The 20,797-nt window shown below is 39.1% G+C and overlaps 4 protein-coding genes and 1 non-coding gene across 5 annotated transcripts in view; 3 read left to right on the top strand and 2 right to left on the bottom strand.

Moving 5' to 3' along the window:
* tex10 (testis expressed 10) overlaps positions 1-3,090 on the bottom strand; it is a 45,216-nt gene extending 42,126 nt beyond the window's left edge. The window contains exons 1-3 of the mRNA XM_046877616.1: positions 2,943-3,090; positions 1,467-1,650; positions 339-865 (exon numbers count right to left, since the gene is read on the bottom strand). Coding sequence (XP_046733572.1) covers positions 339-865; positions 1,467-1,650; positions 2,943-2,944 — 713 coding nt within the window. The 5' untranslated portion in view covers positions 2,945-3,090. The remainder of the gene's footprint in view (positions 1-338; positions 866-1,466; positions 1,651-2,942) is intronic.
* Positions 3,091-4,255: 1,165 nt separating this feature from the next.
* Positions 4,256-4,327, top strand: trnae-cuc. Its single transcript has one exon. It is a non-coding gene; the product is annotated as a tRNA-Glu (tRNA).
* A 696-nt stretch (positions 4,328-5,023) lies between these two features.
* si:ch211-197h24.6 lies at positions 5,024-16,083 on the top strand. The gene is made up of 13 exons (XM_046877428.1): positions 5,024-5,174; positions 5,505-5,553; positions 7,933-7,963; positions 11,498-11,575; positions 11,660-11,799; positions 11,925-12,050; positions 12,794-12,839; positions 13,205-13,279; positions 13,397-13,528; positions 14,712-14,926; positions 15,118-15,222; positions 15,648-15,711; positions 15,821-16,083. The coding sequence occupies exons 2-13, from the start codon at positions 5,506-5,508 to the stop codon at positions 15,841-15,843; spliced, it is 1,083 nt and encodes a 360-aa protein (XP_046733384.1). The 5' UTR covers positions 5,024-5,174; position 5,505; the 3' UTR covers positions 15,844-16,083.
* A 1,251-nt stretch (positions 16,084-17,334) lies between these two features.
* Positions 17,335-19,591, bottom strand: rbm12ba (RNA binding motif protein 12Ba). Its single transcript, XM_046877427.1, has 2 exons — positions 19,451-19,591; positions 17,335-19,206 (listed from the first exon to the last, which is right to left on the bottom strand). The coding sequence occupies exon 2, from the start codon at positions 19,198-19,200 to the stop codon at positions 17,674-17,676; it is 1,527 nt and encodes a 508-aa protein (XP_046733383.1). The 5' UTR covers positions 19,201-19,206; positions 19,451-19,591; the 3' UTR covers positions 17,335-17,673.
* An 89-nt stretch (positions 19,592-19,680) lies between these two features.
* Positions 19,681-20,797, top strand: part of tmem67 (transmembrane protein 67) — a 29,675-nt gene continuing 28,558 nt past the window's right edge. The window contains exon 1 of the mRNA XM_046877426.1: positions 19,681-19,886. Coding sequence (XP_046733382.1) covers positions 19,694-19,886 — 193 coding nt within the window. The 5' untranslated portion in view covers positions 19,681-19,693. The remainder of the gene's footprint in view (positions 19,887-20,797) is intronic.

The following is a 20,797-nucleotide window of genomic DNA, read 5'->3' on the forward strand; positions in this document are numbered from 1 at the left end:
ACAGAGCTCTGACACCTTTAGGATGAATTAAAACACTGTCTGCACCCAAGGCCTCCTCACCCTACATCAGTACCTGAGTTTACTAAAGACTTTGTGGCTGATAAACACAAATGTCCAGAAGCACACTCCAAAATCTAGTGGAACCTCTTCCCAGAAGAGCGGAGGTTATTATAACGGCAAATAGGGTCTAAATGTGGAATGGGATGTTCAATCAGTTGTCCATAATCTCTTGTTTAGATAGTGTTTATCATGAAAACCATCCAAAAACTACAAACATAGCTAAATATGACATGAATTATGGCCCTTTTAAAAAGAAACACATGAATGGATGTGATTACCTGAGCAAAACAGTGAGTCTCCATTGCTGCGCTGTAACAGATTGGCTAGTGCTTATAGAAAGTGCATAGCTTCCTTTCTCTGCCCGGTTTCCACTGGCTCCGCCCTTACTCATGCCGCCACTTATCCGCCTCTGCGAGATGAGCTCGAGGAAGTTGGAGAGTAGCACGGTGTGTCTCTGTGCTAGCAGGGCGGGATAGTGTTCGAGCAGCACGTCCAGCACCCGCAGCGCGTCCTCCTGAATGCTGGTTGAAACATGGGTCATGGCACATGACAAGTGAGCGCCCAGTAGAGGGAAGAACGGAGCAACGCGCTCGGCCGGCATGCACTGCGCCACCAAGCGCAGGAGGCGAGACCCGGCTGCCCGCACAGCGCCGTCTTTGTCGGTGAAGAGTGCAGCGACTTCGGAAAGTACAACCGAGGCATGCTGCTCGAGCAGGGATGGATGAGCCGAAAGCAGTTCGCGAAGGCCTACGAGAGCACCCTGCTTCACCGTGCTGCTGTAATGGTGCAGCTGGGACAGTAGATCCTGGGAGATAAACACACAAGAACAAGAGAATGAGATTTCTGGAGCTGTGTTGAGGGAAAACAAGCTCCCACAAAGAATTTCTCAACTGAAGGTTTGATTATGATGGTGGAGAGTCCTGTCAATTGGCTTGAACATTAGATTGGCCCTATGTGGCAAAGGTCAGCCTTTTTTTTCAGTTCCCCAAACACAACTTGACTAAACTGAAAATGACAAGCTGCTTCTTTATTTAATTTAGGTTTATTTCTATAGTGCTTCTCACAATGGACATTGTCTCAAAGCAGCTTGACAGTATGAACAAATTATAGAACTAAAATTTTGACATTATTGAATTGTGTATTTATCCCAGAGTAAGACTGTGGCAAGGAAAAACTCCCTTAGATGGCATGAGAAAGAAACCTTAAGAGGAACCCATCCTCAAATGAGTGACAGCAAAAGTGTGATTATAAATCATAAAAACCAATACAAACACCGGAAAGTGAGAAATGGTTCAATGTTGAATGCAGTGAACACCTCTGGGGAGGTGGTAAGGCATTGGACTATTGGATTCAATGGTCATGAGGTCAAATCCCAGCCACATTAAGTATCAACCTTATGTGTCAACCTTAATGCTGAGCTGTCGGTGTGTAGTCGGTCCTCCATCATCTCGCTTCAGCTGATCCGGTAAACTGATGCTCCTCGATTTAAAGTTGACGTTAGTCGAATTTTCCGCCTTGGGCTTTTTCTTGCCGACTTTCAGCTTGACTTTATGGAAATCGTCTTGCCTTTTCTTCTTCTTTGACATTTTCCTGTCAGAACAGAAAAAAATGTAAACATCATTATCCATAATCTGGAATAGTCGATTTTATGAACACTAGAGGGGGGACTCTGCTGTCAGATAATAAGATTATGATACATATGTAGTTTACATACATATGCTCTAAGAAGGTGAGGGCAAGAGCTGAATTCTGATGATGTTCTACAACAGTAAATACAGAGTGTGCACTGAATTTCAGTGGCAGTACTGAAACCACTTTCTTTCCTATTCAAAAATTCACAAAAGCCTGTAAAGCCAGGTGGCTGTACAGAAGACGCCTCTACTACATTTTATTATTTATTTTTTTCCATGTATATCACCAAACAAAAAAAAAACAAAAAAAGAAATGGAGCCCAAGCTACTCCCAGAGGAAAAAGAAAGGGAGGGAGAGGGAGAGAGAGAGAGAGAGAGAGAGAGAGAGATGACAGACAGACAGAAGACATGCGAAAGAGGGAGAAGCGAGTGAGAGAATGAAATGAGTGAATAGAGAATGAGACAATGAGACAGACAGACAGGCAGACAGACAGGCAGAAGAGACGAGACAAGACAAGAAGAAAGTAAACAAAAAATAGAGACAAAAAGCAGAGGAAGGAAAGCGAGATAGACAGACAGGCATAAGAGAAGAGACAAGAAGAGAGTAAACAAAAAATAGAGACAGAGACAGAAAATAGAGGAAGGACAGACAGACAGACAGACAGACAGACAGACAGACAGACAGACAGGAAAAAGGAAGGGGAGGACAAGGACAAATAGATAGATGGGCATAGAAAATAATAATGGAAGGGACACAGAGTAAAGTGTATATAACCGGGCGACCAATGTTCCCCTATTGACGTCAGCGCGGCACACATTTTCAACAAAGTCAACAAATGAAACCTAGGCATTTAAACATAAATATATGCCATTATATCCACTGCAAATCCACCCAAATTATCATTAACACACCAGTTTCACAGTCACTCAGCTCTGAATGATTTATGCCCAATATGGCAACACTCCCCATGAGCTGAGTGCAGGAAAAACTCCAAATAAATGCATTCTGGAAGATGAACGGTTATACATTTAGTCTTCCTGCACCACATACATGAACTGTACACAATTTAAATACTTAATTATATATTTAAAGTTATAACCCGGCTTGTTTTACATTATATTTATTACCATGTGACTGAAGAGATGCTACTAACCAGCACCATGCGAGTCACTACACTATTTATCCCAACCGCAGCACGTCTCATTAACCTCTTTACCGTCTACACAACCAATAAACAATCGCATACTTACATGTTTTAGTATATTTAAGATGTATACAATGCGATTTAATGAATAATGATATGAACTCGATCACTGATTACTGTGTTCTCCACTCGATCCACTACAACTGGGGTCCTTTGACTATACAGGCGTTTGCACTTCTGCCTGATTATAATTACATCTCCTGATAATCTTTCCAGAGCAAAACGAGCATACAAATTTTTTTTAGTTCATTTAATTATTATAACGTAATTTTCACGAATTTTGCATTAAAAAAGTAAAACATTGTCAGATTTTTTTTTCTACTTCAAAAATTATTATTTAATAAACAATTTGAAACTATTCATAGTTTGTCTTGTAATTGTTCGCCAACTTTTCATGCACATTTTGTTTTCTGTATGTACACTCTGTTTTAATTATAATTTTAAATAATATTAAAAAGATGGGGAAAGAAACAGCAAGCAGCTACTTGGATTTGGAAAGCCCCTCCACGGTAAGGCTGTCGCGTGCCTGATTAAAAACAAACTAACAAACAAACAAATACATAAATAACATTTTTAAAAGTGCAACATTTAGCACAAATTTTGCTCGACAAATGTAAGTACATTATTGGTAATATTTCCTTATGTAAGTTTATTTTCTGTTGTAAACATGTAAATAGAACATGCAAACATGTAAGTAGAAATATAACTTTTATTTTATAAAAAAAATAATAAATAAAATAAAAATATAAAGTTTACAAATAGGGATTAAAAATGATATATACAAAAATTAGACAGAAAGGTATGCGTATGTGTATCATAATCAAATCAATCAAATAAAATTTGATTTGATTTGATTTACATACTCATACCTTTCTGTTCTGTGTGTGTGTGTGTGTGTGTGTGTGCTTTTGGGGTGTATTTCACGCCGCCCTCTCCAGGGGCCTATGAATAAAAGTTCTTAGGTATGCTTCTGTGTCGTATTAAGATGTCAGCATAGTTATTTTTCCGGAGCTCATTCACAGTATGCATAAATATGGCTTCTTTTTGCTCTTGTAGATAAAACAGACAACTGGTTTTCAGTAGGGGTCAAATCCAGCAACTCCCTCTGCATGTGTTTTCCATATTTGTGATAATAAATTTACTAGGTAACTCAAAAAAAGCCCTGAATTCTCTATAGACATTTATATATATATATATATTTTTGATTTACTTAGTCAGAATTCTCTATAGTCATTTATATATATATATATATATATATATATATATCTCTTTGATTTACTTAGTCAATAACACTGGGCTGCTACAAAAGGCTCACACATCAATTATTCATAATGGTTAAACATTTAGTTTGTGTCTGTATCCCTGGTGGTCTAGTGGTTAGGATTCGGCGCTCTCACCGCCGCGGCCCGGGTTCGATTCCCGGTCAGGGAACTAAGTGTTTTTTCGCATTAAATCCATTCTTCCTCCCTTCCACGACCCGTTTCAGTTTTCGTATAGAACCAACAGGTACACGGAGGATGCCATCTCATCTGGACTCTGTTTTCTCTGAGGTGCATGTGCTTAGGGATATCATAGTAAGCCATACTGTTACCCAGAAAACCTGGGGTCGTTTAATGAGGTTAAAATTGATGCTTGTGGTACAGATGATGTATGTGGGAGGTGCAGCTGTGGCTAAAGTGAAAGGAGACTTGCTGAATTGTGTTTATTGGTTTTCTTGCTTTAGTAATGCCATTCATTCTCACTGCATGAGAATACCTGTCTGCGATGCTGCGCTCTGTTATTCTACGTTTCTGTATAATATTGGTGGTTTCCATAGCCGTGGTATATAATAATGGTATTATAACATCGATCGATTCACGTTGGACACCACTAAAGGCCTATGTGTGAAAATCACTCCCTGTCCCTGCAAAACTGAACGATATAAACCTTAAGAAAAAACGCACAATGCAAAGCGTCTTAAATAATGGTTCAGGACAAGAAAGAGTACATTCAGCAGTAAGAAGTTATTTAAGATAATCGCGCTTAATGTACAGAATTTAAGATAAATAAAAAAAAATATTTGTATTGCTTCCACTCTATACTCCAATCCAGTTGGTGGCGGTAATGCACTATAAAGCTGGTTTGCCAACAAAGAAACAATAGAGGAGGAGGAAGAAGAAGAACTGGGGCGCGCCGGTCCGATCCTCCAGCCTATCTGTTTTTTTGTTGAAGCGCATGCGCAGGACGAAAAGCCGAGTCTGCAAAGGTTTTCATTTTGTCAGTTGAAGACGAAACGAAAGTAATTGTTACACATTACTAATAATAGTTAATCTAAGTATTATTACTATTAATTAAAACCGAGCTTAACAAATAGTTAGTAAAACGCGGCATTTTGTTGCAAATATCACTGGCTAATACTGTCGCGGCTAATGTTATGCTAGCTGCTGCAGTTTAATCAGAGGTGAATCTCTGAGGCGGTTTATTATTACGCATTTATAGTAACAGTTTTTGTACAATTTTCTGTCAGGTTTTTTTTCCCCTTTTCTTACATATAATTTTTCGGTAGCGGTGTTTCTGTGTGACGGAGATAAAGAGAGGTCATACTGAGACTTTGTGTATTTATTTACAGTATGGACGGCCTGGCGCGAGTGCAGCCCGCTCAGCAAAAAAAGAAGAAGGTGAGTGAAAAACAATTATAATAATAATTATAGGATTACAATGTGACGAAGGGTACGTGGGATAAACGCCAAGGTTCATCAGGCGTGTTTTTGCGGGTGTCGTGTGTTTTGAACACGGTTGCAGGTTTTGCTAGTAAACGCACGCGCATCGTGTTTACACGCAGCCTGGTCACACAGAAGGCCGAGGGATCTGCTGATCTTCAACCTGCTTACTCGTGATAACACAAATCATGGCCTAGATCCATTAAGGCCTGTATATTTTAGAAAAAAAACACTACCACATTTAAATCTCTGACGCCCTCTAGTGGCCGATTTCTATCCTCTGCAATTCCCTGGTCAGGGAATGAGACGAACAAAAGAAAAAAGACGGGGTGTGTGTGTTACTAGTCACATATACATTAGAGCAGAGAAAAATTCTTTCTTTGCATATCCCAGCGATGTTGGGAAGCTGGGGTCGGACTCAATACCTGCCCCTGGAGCAGAGGGCTTGAACCCCTGACCTTCCGATCATTTACTGGGACCCTAACCTTGTTTACATTTATGCAACTTGCACTTATCTTACTCATACAACTGAGCAGCTATGGGGTTAAGTGCCTTGTTTTGGGACCCCCCTTGTTTTGGCAGCTTGTTGTGGCTGGGATTTGAACTCATGAACTTCAGATCCAAAGTCCATTGTACACAGCTGTTCACATACTTTTGACCAAATAGTACAGCAGTCATGGTTTGTTACAAAAAAATGTTTAAATCCTACATTTAATTACCCCAGATTGCGTCAGGGGGAAAAGATGATAATAATACGTGTGGGGAGTGTCACCCACAACTAAACATGCATATTATATGTTACCGCTATACAGGGTGGGCCACCAAAAAGTAGCCCGCAATCGTGGTACTGGTGTTGGAGGTGGGCTACTTTTCCATGTACATATTCTATGATTGAATTATAATTTAATTATTACTTATATAGTTAAAATGTAACTTGACTAATGTAGAACGAAACAAAGTGGTAAAAAGTCAATATATTGGAAACAAAATAAAAAATGTAATAAACGTTTTATTCTTTCCGTGCGGCCCCGACTCAAATGATGGATGGTCTGGGATTCCTGACCTACTAGGAAGTGGTAGCTCCGTGGGTACAAAGTTGGATTTCTAATCCGAATGCCTTGGGTTCAAATGCCAGCACCAGCAAGCTGTGCCCATGAGCCATTTCCATGAGCAGCATGGTCATTTATATAGTATTCACAAGCATGCAGCAAGTGTTATGGAGGTGCTGTCGCACCAGAGCTCACTTCAGCTCTGCAAACACTGAGACGCACTCGCTTCCTATGGCCTTGCTGTCTAATCAAGTAAAAAGGCGTAAATATAAAGGGATTTTTGACATATTACTGATGCATGGATGCCTTTAGGGAAATGTTGCAAGTTTTGATAGCAGTTGTCTGTAATTGTTTTAATTATAATGATTATTTTTAAGAATCTTGTTATTGCTGTGTAAATTCAAGGCCTTCAATTATATTGTGGTCCATGTAAAAAAAAAAAAAAAAAAAAAAAAACAAACAATAATAACCAAACGCGGGTAGTCATGATAGGATGGCTGCAGAAGTCCTGCATTCATCATTCACTGCAGTTTTGCACATGCTAAGCAGTGTGACTTTTAAAACAACAATTCTTTATTGAAGCGTTGTTCTTTAGCTTCATTCTTTACAATGCAAATGTCTGACTAGCCGTTGAGCTAGTGGGAGTCCCCAGTGTTGTCAAATATTTTGTATTTATTTATAATTTTTTTTTCATTCAGCATTATTATGCTGCTTATTTAGTATCTGTTTTTTATATATATATATATAAGAATAAGTAACTAAAGATTCGAGCTAGTAGGAGCCTGACATCAGGACTGTGAATGCATTGCATAACATGACACTCTCATCAACAGAATGACTGCCAGGATCTTCTGTGCATGCTCACATGAAGGAATCAAGGACAGATGCTTCTCAGGGGTCACAACCCCATATTTATTTTCTGACGCATAGGCACTGGTGCATATGCAGTATTAAGCATAAGTGCAGCTTACTGCCTAATTTTTTTAACATAAATTTTAGTCATGAGTTTTTTCATGTCTTTCTAAAAATAACCCCATGTTGTCGAGGGAAGAGACAGATTGCTGTTCTTGCTGTACAAGTCTGTGACTGACCAGAACAGTCAATTGTGGCTCTATGACCTTCTCACCCAAGAACAGACTCCTGTGCTAATGGAGAGATCTGAAGAGGAGGATGGACCACAGGAGAGTTGGGGCATTGTTCCCAACCTCGCATGCTGTTCTGTCTCACTAACTCCTCTTTATCTCTTTCTCTCTCTCTCTTTAATGGGTTTACTTGTCATCTATGACAGAAAAAGAATCAGCTCTTCAATGGAGATATAGGTAAGTCTTGCCCTCAAAGCCCAGTTCTCTTATTTTGACCTTCAGCACTTTCTGGCCTTGGTGATTTTATTGCCATGAGCCACATCTGAGGTCTCTAGAGCTTTAATGTAACAAACAAAAGCAGTCCTTATATGGCTGTGATGAGCTTTAACTTTTTTTCAAGAACCAGTTTTGATGTGTGATTAGTCCTGTGTGATTGCATTGCATTAAGTTTTCTGACATTATTGCAGGGTGTCCGTAGGTCCTTAAATAAAAATTCTTAGATTTTAGATTCTTAAATGCCTGATATTTTAAACCCCCTGTCCCGCGGTTTTGCTTCAGCTGTTTCCAGCAATCGTTAAGCATCATGGAGACCAAAACGCTATTAAAGGAAGTTAGGCATAAAGTTCAGGGAGTGAATCAGTCAAGGTTTTGGTTATAAAAAAAACCTACCAAACCCTGAACATCCCTTTGAACAGTTATTGAAATCATCAAAGAGAACTGTAAATGGGCCGGAGAGTTTCACAGCTTGGATGTGTGAAACTGTTCACTTGGCAACAGCCTGGATGCATCACAAATTTGGAAATTTCAGAAGAAAGGCATGAAGATTTTAGCCATTCGAAATCCTGTTTGGAGTTTGTCAAATGGCATGCAACAGACAAAATGTGAAAAAAGTGTCTCATGTCTGAGCAGAACAAAACCTTTTGGACTTGGAACAAGGTCCTACATTCGAGTTGAGAACACTATTTTCATGGGATGCTTTCATCGGAAGTGACTTGGAAACGGGAAAGGAAAATGGAGGCCAATCCTTGAAGAATAGCAACCCAATCTCTCAAGTGTGTGCTTGTGCCCAAACGTTTAAATTCATAGAAGATGCTGCAAAGAAATTGAACAGTATTTTTTATTTTTTTTTAACGCTAAAGAGAAGCTCAGTATAAAAGAGAAGCTATGTATATTGGTTGTTTAGAAGAAAAAAATAGTAGATTTTCCGAATGCAAATTTGAGTTTACAATACCTGCAGACACCCCTTTTAATTTAATCTGAGCAACATTAGAAACATAACATCCTGTGTTACTGACTGATTGACTGTTTTGTGGTGTTTGTCTTTTATGGGCGTTAATGAACTTTAACTGCAGTGTTTAATGGTGACACATTGGGGGACACGTTCCTGACATTTAATCGGCAGTTGTGTAATGGTCCTTAATTAGATGGAAAGGTGGGCTCTTCATGGTTTACAGAGCATCTGGAAAGTATTCACAGCGCTTCATTTTTTTCCACATTTTATCTAACAACCTAATTCCAAAGTGGATTAAATTCATTATTTTCCTTGGAATTCTACAAACAATACCCCCATAATGACATATAAGAAGTTTATTTGAAAATAAATTATTTATCACATGTACATAAGTATTCACAGCCTTTGCTCAATACTTTGTTGAAGCATCTTTGGCACCAATTACAGCCTCAAGTCTTTTTGTGTTTGATGCTACAAGCTTGGCACACCTATTTCTGGGCAACTTCTCCCATTCTTCTTCGCAGAACCTCTCAAGCTCCATCAGGTTCGATGGGGAGCGTCGGTGCACAGCCCTTTTAAGATCTCTCCAGAGATGTTAAATCGGGTTCAAGTCTAGGTTCTGGCTGGGCCACTCAAAAGCTCAGAGTATGCTTAGGGTTGTAGTCCAGTTGGAAGATGAACCGTTGCCCCAGTCTGAGGTCCAGAGCGCTCTGGAGCAGGTTTTCATCAAGGACGTCTCTGTACATTGCTGCATTCATCTTTCCATCGATCCTGACCAGTGTCCCAGGTCGTGCCACTGACAAACATCCCCACAGCATGATTCTGCCACCACCATGCGTCACTGTAGGGGTGGCTTTTGACCAGGTGATGAGCAGTGCCTGTGTTCCTCCAAACATGACGCTTGGCCAAAGAGTTCAATCTTTGTTTCATCAGACCAAAGAATTTTTTAAAATGGTCTGAGTCCTTTTGGTAAACCCCAGGCTGGCTGCCATGTGCCTTTTATTGAGGAGTGGCTTCCATCTGGCCACTCTATCATACAGGCCTAATTGGTGGAGTGTTGCAGAGATGGTTGTCCTTCTGAAAGGCTCTCCTTTCTCCACAGAGAAACGCTGGAGCTCTTTCAGAGTGACCATCAGGTTCATGTTCACCTCCCTGATTAAGGCCCTTCTCCCCCCGATTGCTCAGTTTGGCCGGGCGGGTCCTGGTGGCTCCAAACTGTTTCCATTTACGGATAATTGAGGCCACTGTGCTCATTGGGACCTTCAATGCTGCAGAATTGTTTCTGTACCCTTCCCTAGATCGGTGCCTCTATACAATCCTGTCTAAGGGGTCTACAGACAAGGTTTTGTGCTCGGACATGCACTGTTAACTGTGGGACCTCATATAGACAGGTGTGTGTCTTTCCAAATCATGTCCAATTAACTGAATTTACCACAGGTGGGCTCCATTCAAGTTGTAGAAACATCTTAAGGATGATCAGTGGAAACAGGATGTACCTGAATAAGGCTGTAACATAAAATGTGGAAAAACTAAAGCTCTGGCTCTTTCCGGATGCACTGTATATGCCATAAGAGCACATTCTGTTGGAAAAAGCCATTGAAACCTGTCGAGATGCAGACATCCAGCATTCAGGATGGTGAATGTCTTTTTTATATATATATATATATATATATATATATATATATATATATATAATATTTATTTATTTATTTATTTATTTATTTTTGCTGTTTTGGCAGGCTTTCTGATTAAATCTAGTAACCACCTGGAATATGACTCTGGGTTTAGGTGTGTATCTGTAAGTAATTTAGAAGTCCCTGGAAAGTTCACCAAACCTTTCTGGTTTTGGTCACCATAAATTTATGGAAAACAATAAAGAATACAAGCACTGTTGTTGTAGTGCTGCTTATTAAGCTACCTTAATTCCCTTCAACCCAGTGCTTTCTGGGTGGACATTTTGACCCATTTGGACCATTTTTGAATGAAGTTTCTTTTGGTGGACTCAGTCTGTGCCTAAAGATTCCCTGGCATTAAAATGTTATACACATAGAGAAAATGTTATAAATTAAAGGAGAAATGATAACTAACAAAATAGTCCTCCATAAGTTTTTGTTTCCAGGTCCTGCAAAAGATCTGGCATGATGCTTAGGACTATTTTTGAACTGTGTTCAAGTAAAAACAAAAAAAAAGTCACTTCTGGAAATGTTCAACCTAATCTATTACTAATGTACAGAATCAGCCAAATAACTGCACCCATAGTGATGCTTCATATTTGACTGGGGCATTCATACTTTTCTTGTCGACATGGATTTCTCTGATGGAATCAATCAGGGCCAAGTTATGTTGTCCAGCAGTCAGTTTTCAAATGTGGCTCACTTGCTTTTGCTCAACCCTTTTCCACTCCATTAATACCTGTGAGGGAAGAGCCGCGTAAATATGTGCTCTGTTTGTTTGTGCAGCATAGGAATAATTAAAACGCCCAGTCCTCTCTTATTTTGTTGTATGGGGTGTAATTGTCAATCTTTTGCAATTCCCCTCAGTGTTCACCAAGCATGGAATTATTCAGACCGTTCCCTCCCTCGCCAAACGGCTGAAAACCGTCACAGATCCAGTTGTCGGTATGTATTACTTTTTTTTATGAAGTAATAAAGCACATTGTGGAAATGTATGAGTACTAAGTGTTTGTGTGCGTTTGTGTGTAGGCCTGCAGTATGTATGGGAGTATCGCAGCCCAAGCAAGTTAGTAGCCCCTCATTACCAGTGTCGACTGTGTAAGGTGCAGCGGCTGCAGAATGAGATGGCCGCTCATATTACTGGCTGGAGGCATTGTTTCCAATACTTGGTAATACCAGTAGTTCTGATTTTAAATATATTTCTTTATTCCATCCTAATTTATTGACTAGATCTCGTTGCAAAACTTGTCTGTGACCTTTTAAATGTATTTTTAAAAATATCCTCGATAAACAGAAACATGCTCACCCAGACAAAATGCCTTATGAAGAAGAGGAAGTGGGAAGGAATCCAGCGTTCAAAAAGGAAATGAGAGTGAATGCCACTGAGGTGGAAAGTGCAGAAGGCAGAGGTCAAATCAAGGTGAGAATATGCAAGTACCATCTGTACAAGTACATCTTGTCCTCTACTACATGCATAAAAGCAGTGTTTGAGAAAGTATTTCTCAAATAGTTGTACAGTAATCCCCTGTTTTACTGCGGTTTGAATCTGGCGCCCCCGGATTATCACGGAATTGCATTTGCCACATATTTGCCACTACATTTGTTTGGCTGATTTTCCCAGGCTCTTGTGGATAGCACGATACACCAAAAACTTCTAGGGAATTGTTTTATGTTTAAATTATGAAATTTATTAATACAAATATAATTATTAATTATAAAATGAAGTAAAATGTTAGTACAGTACTGTATTACCGATACATGGGGGATTACTCTATGGGTTTTTTATATATATGAGTGATTTGTAGTGATGAAGAGATCTGTGAGCCTCAAAGTTTGATATTTTGCTGCTGAAATGTCTCATTTGGACAGCAGTTAAACTGCATAGTGAATAAAAGGAAGCACACTGGCATTCTTATCTTTTGTTTTTATGTTCTTATGTCTTATTACATTTGTCTCATATTTCTCGATTATCTGGGACAATTTTATAAACATGGGTCATTGCATTAGTACTTATATACATATGAGTTCAGTGTGCCATAAAGTATACAAAGTGCTTTTTCTCCTAGGTCAGTGCAACGTGAGAATATTTGCAAAGCTCCAACGTACAGATCATACAAGTTTCGGCTTGACCCAGTGATTCACACAATCCTGTTTTCTCTTTAGGTTATAACTAGAGAACCTGCTGATGTGCCAGCCTTTCAGAACATGAGTAAGTACTACATTGCTCCGCAAAATTCCGATGTGGATTTCAGCTGGCAGCTTTTTAATGCAAAATTTTGTGTACTTTCATTAAATATTTAAAATTTTTAGTGTACAATTTTCTTGGTTCATATAGCTCTGCATGTTGCTCCATGCTCTTAGATTCTGAGTGACTGTATTTGTTGTATGCAATATGAATATATTGATGGTAATGGTAAAAGTAACTGTGTTCACTGTGTTCACTGTGTGTGTGTGTGTGTGTGTGTGTGTGTGTGTGTGTGTGTGTGTGTGTGTGTGTGTGTGTGTGTGTGTGTGTGTGTGTGTGTGTGTGTGTGTGTGTGTGTGTGTGTGTGTGTGTGTGTGTGTGTGTGTCAGAATCTGCTTTTCCTGCCGCAGCTGGACCTGGCCCTACAAGTCTGCTTGGACCAAATTCTGGAGGTTTTCACCAGAGTTAGTTTTGTCTATATATGTATAAAGGGGAAAAAGTACAAAAATAAAATTCATGGCCTATTTTAGATGTCTCAGTAGATTAAAAGACATTTATTATATTCTGTCACATTTTCTCAGGTGGATCTTTTGGTGGTTTTATGAACCAACCCTTTACAGACGATTTCGCACCTCGTGGTGGCATGATGTCTGATTTTCTTGGTGGCTCGAGTGATGGGCACCTGAGGAGCCCTGATCGCTATGGCAATTCCGGTTGGTGACTTCTTTTTTTTTTTACATTTTATATATATATATATATATATATATATATATATATATATATATATATATATATATATATATATATATATATATATAAGCAGTATAAAAAAAAAATATATATATATAATTTTTATATACCTCGTTTATATATATATATATATATATATATATATATAAGCAGTATAAAAAAAAAATATATATATATATATATATATATATATATATATATATATATATATATATATATATATATATATATATATATATATATAATTTTTTTTTTTTTTTTACAAGTTTGTACCTACTCAGATACAGACTAAATAAATTGCATACTAAAAGACATATGCTTTGAATTACAGGGTATTGGGAAAGAAAAAAAAAAGTTTCTTTTATGTACATATTCCCAGAGGTTCTCCTCTGCTTTTAAAGTAACATTTACCTCGTTTACATATTCAATATCCATTTCTCCTTCATAGGAAGCCACACTTACTTCTCTCTTTTCCTAATCTACAGTGCTGCTAATTTCTTAGAAGCTCTTTTTTTATGAAAAACATTTCCCTTTTTCTCGCATCTAGTTTAAAAACACCTTGTTTCTTTTGCACCTAGTCAAAACATTGGTTTTTCTCGATGACGATATGCAAATGTTACCTCTTAAGAAATCCCCAGCTGAATCCCCAGCTGAATCTTTACTGACCCAACCAGTAGGATCCTTACATACAGGCCCGTAATCATGACCACCTACACTAATAAATGTCACAAACACTGGCACTAGAACAGGATACAATACTGTCATTTATTAATTTTCAGAAATGGGTTGGTATCAGAGTGATGTACACTATATAAGTATGGTATGTGTTTTTTGAGCATTGCATTCCACTCCACATTATAGTCCCAATTTGCTCTTATAATTTCCTACACTCTATTGGGAAGCTATTTATGTTTCTTGGTGTCTTTTTTGAGAATAATTATTTTTGAGACATTATTGGCACCAGAAGATCCAGCTATTGTCGCGGCAACTTTTGCTCCGACAGGTTCTATGTTCCATCAGCTTCAAGTCTCTACAAGCCGTAGAAAACAAGTATGACTGGAGCACTCTGGTGCTGTTACATCTGTTGCATTTTTTTAAAACTGCCATCTATAAAAATCTATACACAAGAACTTATTTCCACCCCAGGACCAGATCGAATGATGGGAGAACCAGCGAGCATGCAGTGTTTATCCAACAGCAGATCTGTGTACATGGGCTCTGACGGATTTGGAATGGGCTCACGAAGTGATGACATGGGCAGACCTTACTCCAACGATCTGCTGATGAACAGCAGCGATCGAATGATGAGATCTAAAAGCCAAGAATCCAACAACACCCTCGCAACGCTTCTCAGATGTCTGGTACAGTTCTATATATTTGTCTTACTAAAAACATATTTACATTGCATTTTGCAGATGCAGCGTCTGGGTTATGTTTTAGGCACTGCTTTGATTCTGTTCATGCATGATGATCTACAGGAGAAATATAAAAACTGAAATCTAGTCAAAAACAGTCTTTGGCAATGGAGTTTATTCGGTCTTGCGTATTTCAGGACACATTCCGCATCGAGTGTGAAGATGATGCTCAGATCGTGCTGAAGATCACACAGAAGCTCACAGACGTCTTGATGGAATACCGTCTCAGGTCTATCTCTTCGGTAAGCAACTCGACTTGGGGACTCGGCGGCTAGTGAAATAGGAACGATGTCCATTTACGGAGGCAAACCAATGGGGCAATCATAAGCGTCTTCTGTGCAATTTACAGCTGTCATATAATAATTACATATCAGAATTTTCAGAAAGCTCAAACTTTTGGACTGCTGTGGAATTTCATGTATATTCAGAGGCTCCCCAAAATACATGCAGACACAACTTAGTTTTTACAGCTTATGATTAGAGGAAATGCATTTCATAATCCTTGATTATTGTGTAATTGACCCTCAAATGTTCCATACAAAAGATTTTTGTCCTTGATGTTAAATTCTAAGTTACTATTTTTACATTGCGGTACATCTTTTGTTCGATTGTTCCCTCTAAATTCGTTCCTTCAACCTGTAAATACGTGCATTCAAATGTTTTCCAGGGACCCAGTATGAATTCTTCCCTCATGCCACTGAGCCCCAACAGATTCTCCGACAGTATGTCAGGTGCTCCATCAATATGAATTCTTAGCATCTATGAACATTTGAGAATTACACAAGAAGTAAACAAAATCTTGTTCAATATAATTTTTCTTCTTCTCTTTCTTTCTTGCAGGCTCTTCGAGATTCTATAACTGAGCAGCTCATGTAATTTTCTTCATTTCGTTCACTGTTTTAATGTACCTCTTAGTATGACCCTTTTTTGTTTAATCCTTGAAATTGAAGACTACATCACTTTTTCCTTGCAGGATGTTTAAAATACATAAGGATTGTTTTGACTTTGTGATCATCCTGATGTTGGTGCATTTAGAAGTCTCCATGTTTTGTATACTAATTTCAATAAAAGGTTGGGAAGAAAAAAACCCCAAACAATAAAAATCTTTTTTTTTTTGTGTAGTTGATGGTATATTTATCCTGCAGCGATCAGTTAACGGATATAGTTGTGAATTGAAATCCTGGAGCCACCAGCCTGCAGTTGTTGTATCCTTGAGCAAAACTTTTAATTACTCAGTTGTATCCAAGCTCAGTTGTACATTATTGGGATAAAAAAAAAAAAAAAGCATCAACCCAAAATGCTAATGCACATTCAAGTCCATAAGTATCTGGGCAGTGCCAATTTTTGTATTTTTGTTTCTGTATGCCAACAAAATGGATGAAGCAATCAAGTGAGCTTTAATGTCACAGCATCAAAATCAATTGCACAAGCTAACATAAGAATAATAAATAATTAAAAAACTTGGATGCAAATCATTTGTAGTCATTAACTGCCTAAAATCTACAACTCATGGACTTCACCATATGCAGTCTCCTCCCTTCAGATACTTGAACCTTGTTCCTGAATCCTTTTGTGTTTCATCTTCAGAAAAGCATGAATTTGCCTGAAGCTTTAGGGTTGCTTTTACTGTCATTTGGATCATCATTCTTGTGTATTGTCAGTTTTGCAGCATTCTTCCAATACTGAATTGAAATGATAAAATCTGAGCACTTCAGAATTTAAACTGCTGTTCTGCATCAATTGGCAGTCACCAGTCAATAAACGCCAATTCGGATAATGAGCCTTTACTTTTCCTGTCTGTGATCTAATAATAATTCTAATACAACTTAATCTGGTTTCAGAAATACAGGCTTTTTGTTTCTCCACAAAGCCTAACCTGACCTTTCTGTCCTTGAGCTTATCAGCTGTATGTATCTTTACAGTTTATCCATTCATGGAGGTCTCTCCTAAAAGACTTCGACATGATACGCATACCTCCTCGAGAGTGTTTTCGTCTTCACTGATGTTCTATACGGGGGTTTATCCAGTTTTCTTCCAGCTCTCTTAGTCATTAAGCTTGTCTGATGGGACTGTTTTCTTTAAAGGAAAACAGCAAGTGATGAGGCATGTGAAGAAGTCCATCGTTAACACCTGTACAGTGGGAGTTCCCAGATCTTTTATCTCCTTAACGTGTTGATACTGTCCTTAAATGGTTAATACAATAGTTTATTTAATCATTTGAAATAAATCAGAATGTCTTCAATTTTGTATCTGTTTTAAGGGCATGCAGAGGCAAAATTAAATACTTTGAGTCTAGCAGTGTTATTTTTATTTTAAAAATGGTGTCTTAAAAAAGAAAAAACATCCAATAGACATATGATTTTTGTATTTATTTACATTTGTACAATTTACAGGTGAAACCAGGATTAACATTAGATGATTGAGTAATGACCAGGCTCCTTAGTACTCTCATAGGCGCCTGACCCTTTGTTTTTTGTTTAAACTGTAATATATGAGTAAATTGAATCCCTTTTCTACAGCAGTTGTGAAAGGTCACATTATGAGTAATGCCAGTAATCATTAGATTCACATGTACCATGTGACTTATAGTCATATAGTATAGACATTTAAGGTAAAACTTTTGAGTCCTGTGTACATTATGTCAAATGGAACGACTGAAGGATTTCCACCATCCTTATCTTGTGTCGTATGCTTTAGAAATGGCGCGTCCTGTGTAAGAGCTCCTTCCTTTGCTGTGGTGAAATGTAGCTGAGCAGAATTGGTTCTTGTCTGAAGATCTTTCGCTGTAGACGACGAGCCTCTCTGGCGCGATCGTCGCATCCAAACCGAACCACGGCCTCGCCGATTCCGTTGCCGTTTTCATCCACGAGCATCTCGATGTCGTCTTCGCTGATGTTACACGCGCCGAAAAACTCTTTCACTTCCGTTTTGCCCGCGGAGGCGGGGAAATTCCGCGCGTAGATGCAAGACCGTGACCTTTCTGAATCTGTGCGTCTGCTTTGATGCATCAGGGCCCACATTTTTTCCTTTGTGACGGAGGAGACGTCAATTGTTCTTGAGTCGAAGACGCTCCCGTCCATGTTCATGGCTTTGGTATATTCCTCTGGCTGTGTGTATATTATAAAGACCGTAGATGTACGCTCCCTATGCTTGTTCAATAGATGCTGGATGTTATTGTTCGGTATGTGGGGACATGAGAACAGGTTCCTGATCTCGGTCTTTGTAATCGTATTAGGAAGGTTCTTCACCATGACGCAGTATTCTGTATTGAAAGGTGGAGAGTTCGAATGCTGCCATTTGGGCCTTTTAGGTGGGAAATTTCGGTGCAGACAGACATCTTGAGAGAAATTATCCTTCTCCGAGGACGTGGAGCATCGGGTACGCTTGCGATGCTCCGTGGCGTTTTCCCACATTCTCTCATGGGCCAGTCTGACCTCGATGTGGCCGCTTTGGCTGTTATAGCTGTATTTCAGACCTTCCTCTGCCTCTTTAAAAGTAGCCATCTTCACTAGACAACACTGGTCCTCCCCTGGTAAAGTATTTGTTACAACATCCACCACATTGAGTCCATCCAGGAACATGCAGACTTCTTCCTTGGTGATCGAATTCGGAAGCCCGTAAAGCCGAAGATACCCCGGTTTGCACACGTCGACCTCTTTTTCTCTCTCTTGCTGCTCCTCCACGTGATGTCTTGTCTGTTCGGTCATCTTTAGATCGTTGTTAGGAGGTCTCACATGGTCTTCAACTAGAATCTTTCTCTCCATGTTGTTCTTATCCGGTTTGGGTACGTTTGTTAATCGAGGGGGACTTACTGATGCCTGGACCGTGTTCATTTGGATGTTGGATTGCAATCCTTGGACGGCGGCCACTATCCCGAGCAACAGAGTGGTGCAAAGTTCGGTTGGGTTTGTCGTCTGAGGCAGAGGTTCGCTTTCTCGTGGGGTACACTTCCTTTTCCTCAGCCTCAACTCCATTTCGTGCTTGAACTCGGCCATGCTGCTTTTATGTAGCGTAACCTGCGATCCTTTGAGGCGTTTCCCTGAACACAGCATGGCCAGTTGTCCAGCTCGCTCTGTATTGAATATGATAAAGGCTTCCCCCAGCTTGCCGCCGGTGATATGGACACCTCCTTCAGGAATGGGTAAACCGTGAAAAAACCTGCGAATGTCTTCAGGTCCTGCTTCAATATTCAGACCCTGCAAACGCAGTACTACTTCCATGTCTGCCTGGTTAAGAGAAGACAAAGCACAAATCAAATATTATTAATTCGTTATAAATTTGTACTTAACTGCTGGTGGGAAAAACACAAAAGCCCAAGTTTTGCTGAAAGTCGTTGAGGTATGAGAGGGGATTTTTCTTCCTTCTGCTTTTGTTTCCAGTTTCGGTTGGAAGAAAAAAAAAGAAGCAGTAGTCCAACAAAAGGCAAAAAAAACACTCCATATCGTCATACCACCTCGTTATATAACTTACCTTTCAAGCTTTCGTGAAAAGGAGACAAATTGTGGGTATTTTTCACTCCAGAATATCCGGAAATAATAATAGAAAAAAAGCCTCGCGCCGCGCAGCCACATGCAGACACCAACGCACGAGCTCGTGCCAGAAAGAGTGAACTAGTCTCTCGCGTGCAACTTTTGAAGCGCGGGGAAAAAGGGCTCGCCTACACCGGAAAAGGCGGAGATTACTCGTGCGGTTTCCGCTTGTGCCTTCTGCACCATGGCGACAGGGACGCTAAACTCTCTACCGCTGTATTGTTGCTACTGTTTAGTTTTTCTAATAAATCCATATTATTGCCAGCAGTTTTCTATTTCTTTTTTGCAACCGACCGATTGTGGGGTCCAACAACTGTTCGACATTTCCAGCCTGACCTGTGTGAAATGCGGACCGAACCAAGTCAGCAGTAAATCAGGTTAGCAACGCTACACTAGCTCTTTATACTCATTAAATAACTCACTTCTCTTCTCATTCATTTCTATTACTGATGTACAATACGTCTAATCAATAAACCTGATTAGTGCACTATTGATCTGATTTAAGATTACGGATTCAGCCACAAAGTTAGTAACCATTTGTTGGATTGATGTGTAGGTTACATGATAGCTAATTGATATATAACATAATAAATCTTATATGCAGAGAAATGCACGTGGCTTTCTTTCTCGTTAAATAAACGAACCCAAACTAAAACTTATGATCAAGCTTATGATGGACACATCTTTTCAGGGGAAAGTGGACAGTGCATGTGTAACCTTAGAAAGTGCAGACAATGCCTTGGAAGATTAATTTGAAAAAACAGATTTCCTGGAAAGCATGGACAGATCTTATACAACATATCTTAGATATATCTTAATATAAAGTTTCTGGGCATCTTAGAATTAACATTGACTTTGCATGAAAATTGCAGTAAGTCATGTTTTTTTTTCTTCTCTAAAACATTAGAAATACTTCATATCAGCTATTTTGACAATAATGGCTGTATGTTGAGTTGTTCTGAGAGGACAGTAAATCTATACTGCTCGTACATTTGCATTGCTCATTGACTACTCTAAAATATATCTATTTCTATAGTATTGTCCCATTGAGCAGATGAAATTGTGTCCCATTGCTGAAATGTGAGTGGTGTGTCAAGAGTCAAGAGGCTTTTATTGTCATTTCAACCATATACAGCTGATGCAGTACCCAGTGAAATGAAACAATGTTCCCCCAGAACCCGAGTGCTACATAAAACAACATAAAACAACAATCACAGAAACAAAAAAACACAGGGCCAAGAACTAGTAGAAAGATCCTCGCCACATAAAGTGCATGTGTGCAACTGGT

Source organism: Silurus meridionalis, chromosome 21 (genome assembly GCF_014805685.1).
Source record: "Silurus meridionalis isolate SWU-2019-XX chromosome 21, ASM1480568v1, whole genome shotgun sequence".
Taxonomy (NCBI): Eukaryota; Metazoa; Chordata; class Actinopteri; order Siluriformes; family Siluridae; genus Silurus; species Silurus meridionalis.

Excerpts from the sequence above, each read along its gene's own strand:
- rbm12ba (XM_046877427.1), bottom strand. The coding sequence starts at position 19,200 with ATGGAAGTAGTACTGCGTTTGCAGGGTCTGAATATTGAAGCAGGACCT.
- si:ch211-197h24.6 (XM_046877428.1), top strand. The coding sequence starts at position 5,506 with ATGGACGGCCTGGCGCGAGTGCAGCCCGCTCAGCAAAAAAAGAAGAAG. Across the intron at positions 12,051-12,793 it reads AAGGCAGAGGTCAAATCAAG|GTTATAACTAGAGAACCTGC; the intron begins GTGAGAATATGC and ends TTTTCTCTTTAG. Across the intron at positions 14,927-15,117 it reads CAACGCTTCTCAGATGTCTG|GACACATTCCGCATCGAGTG; the intron begins GTACAGTTCTAT and ends TGCGTATTTCAG.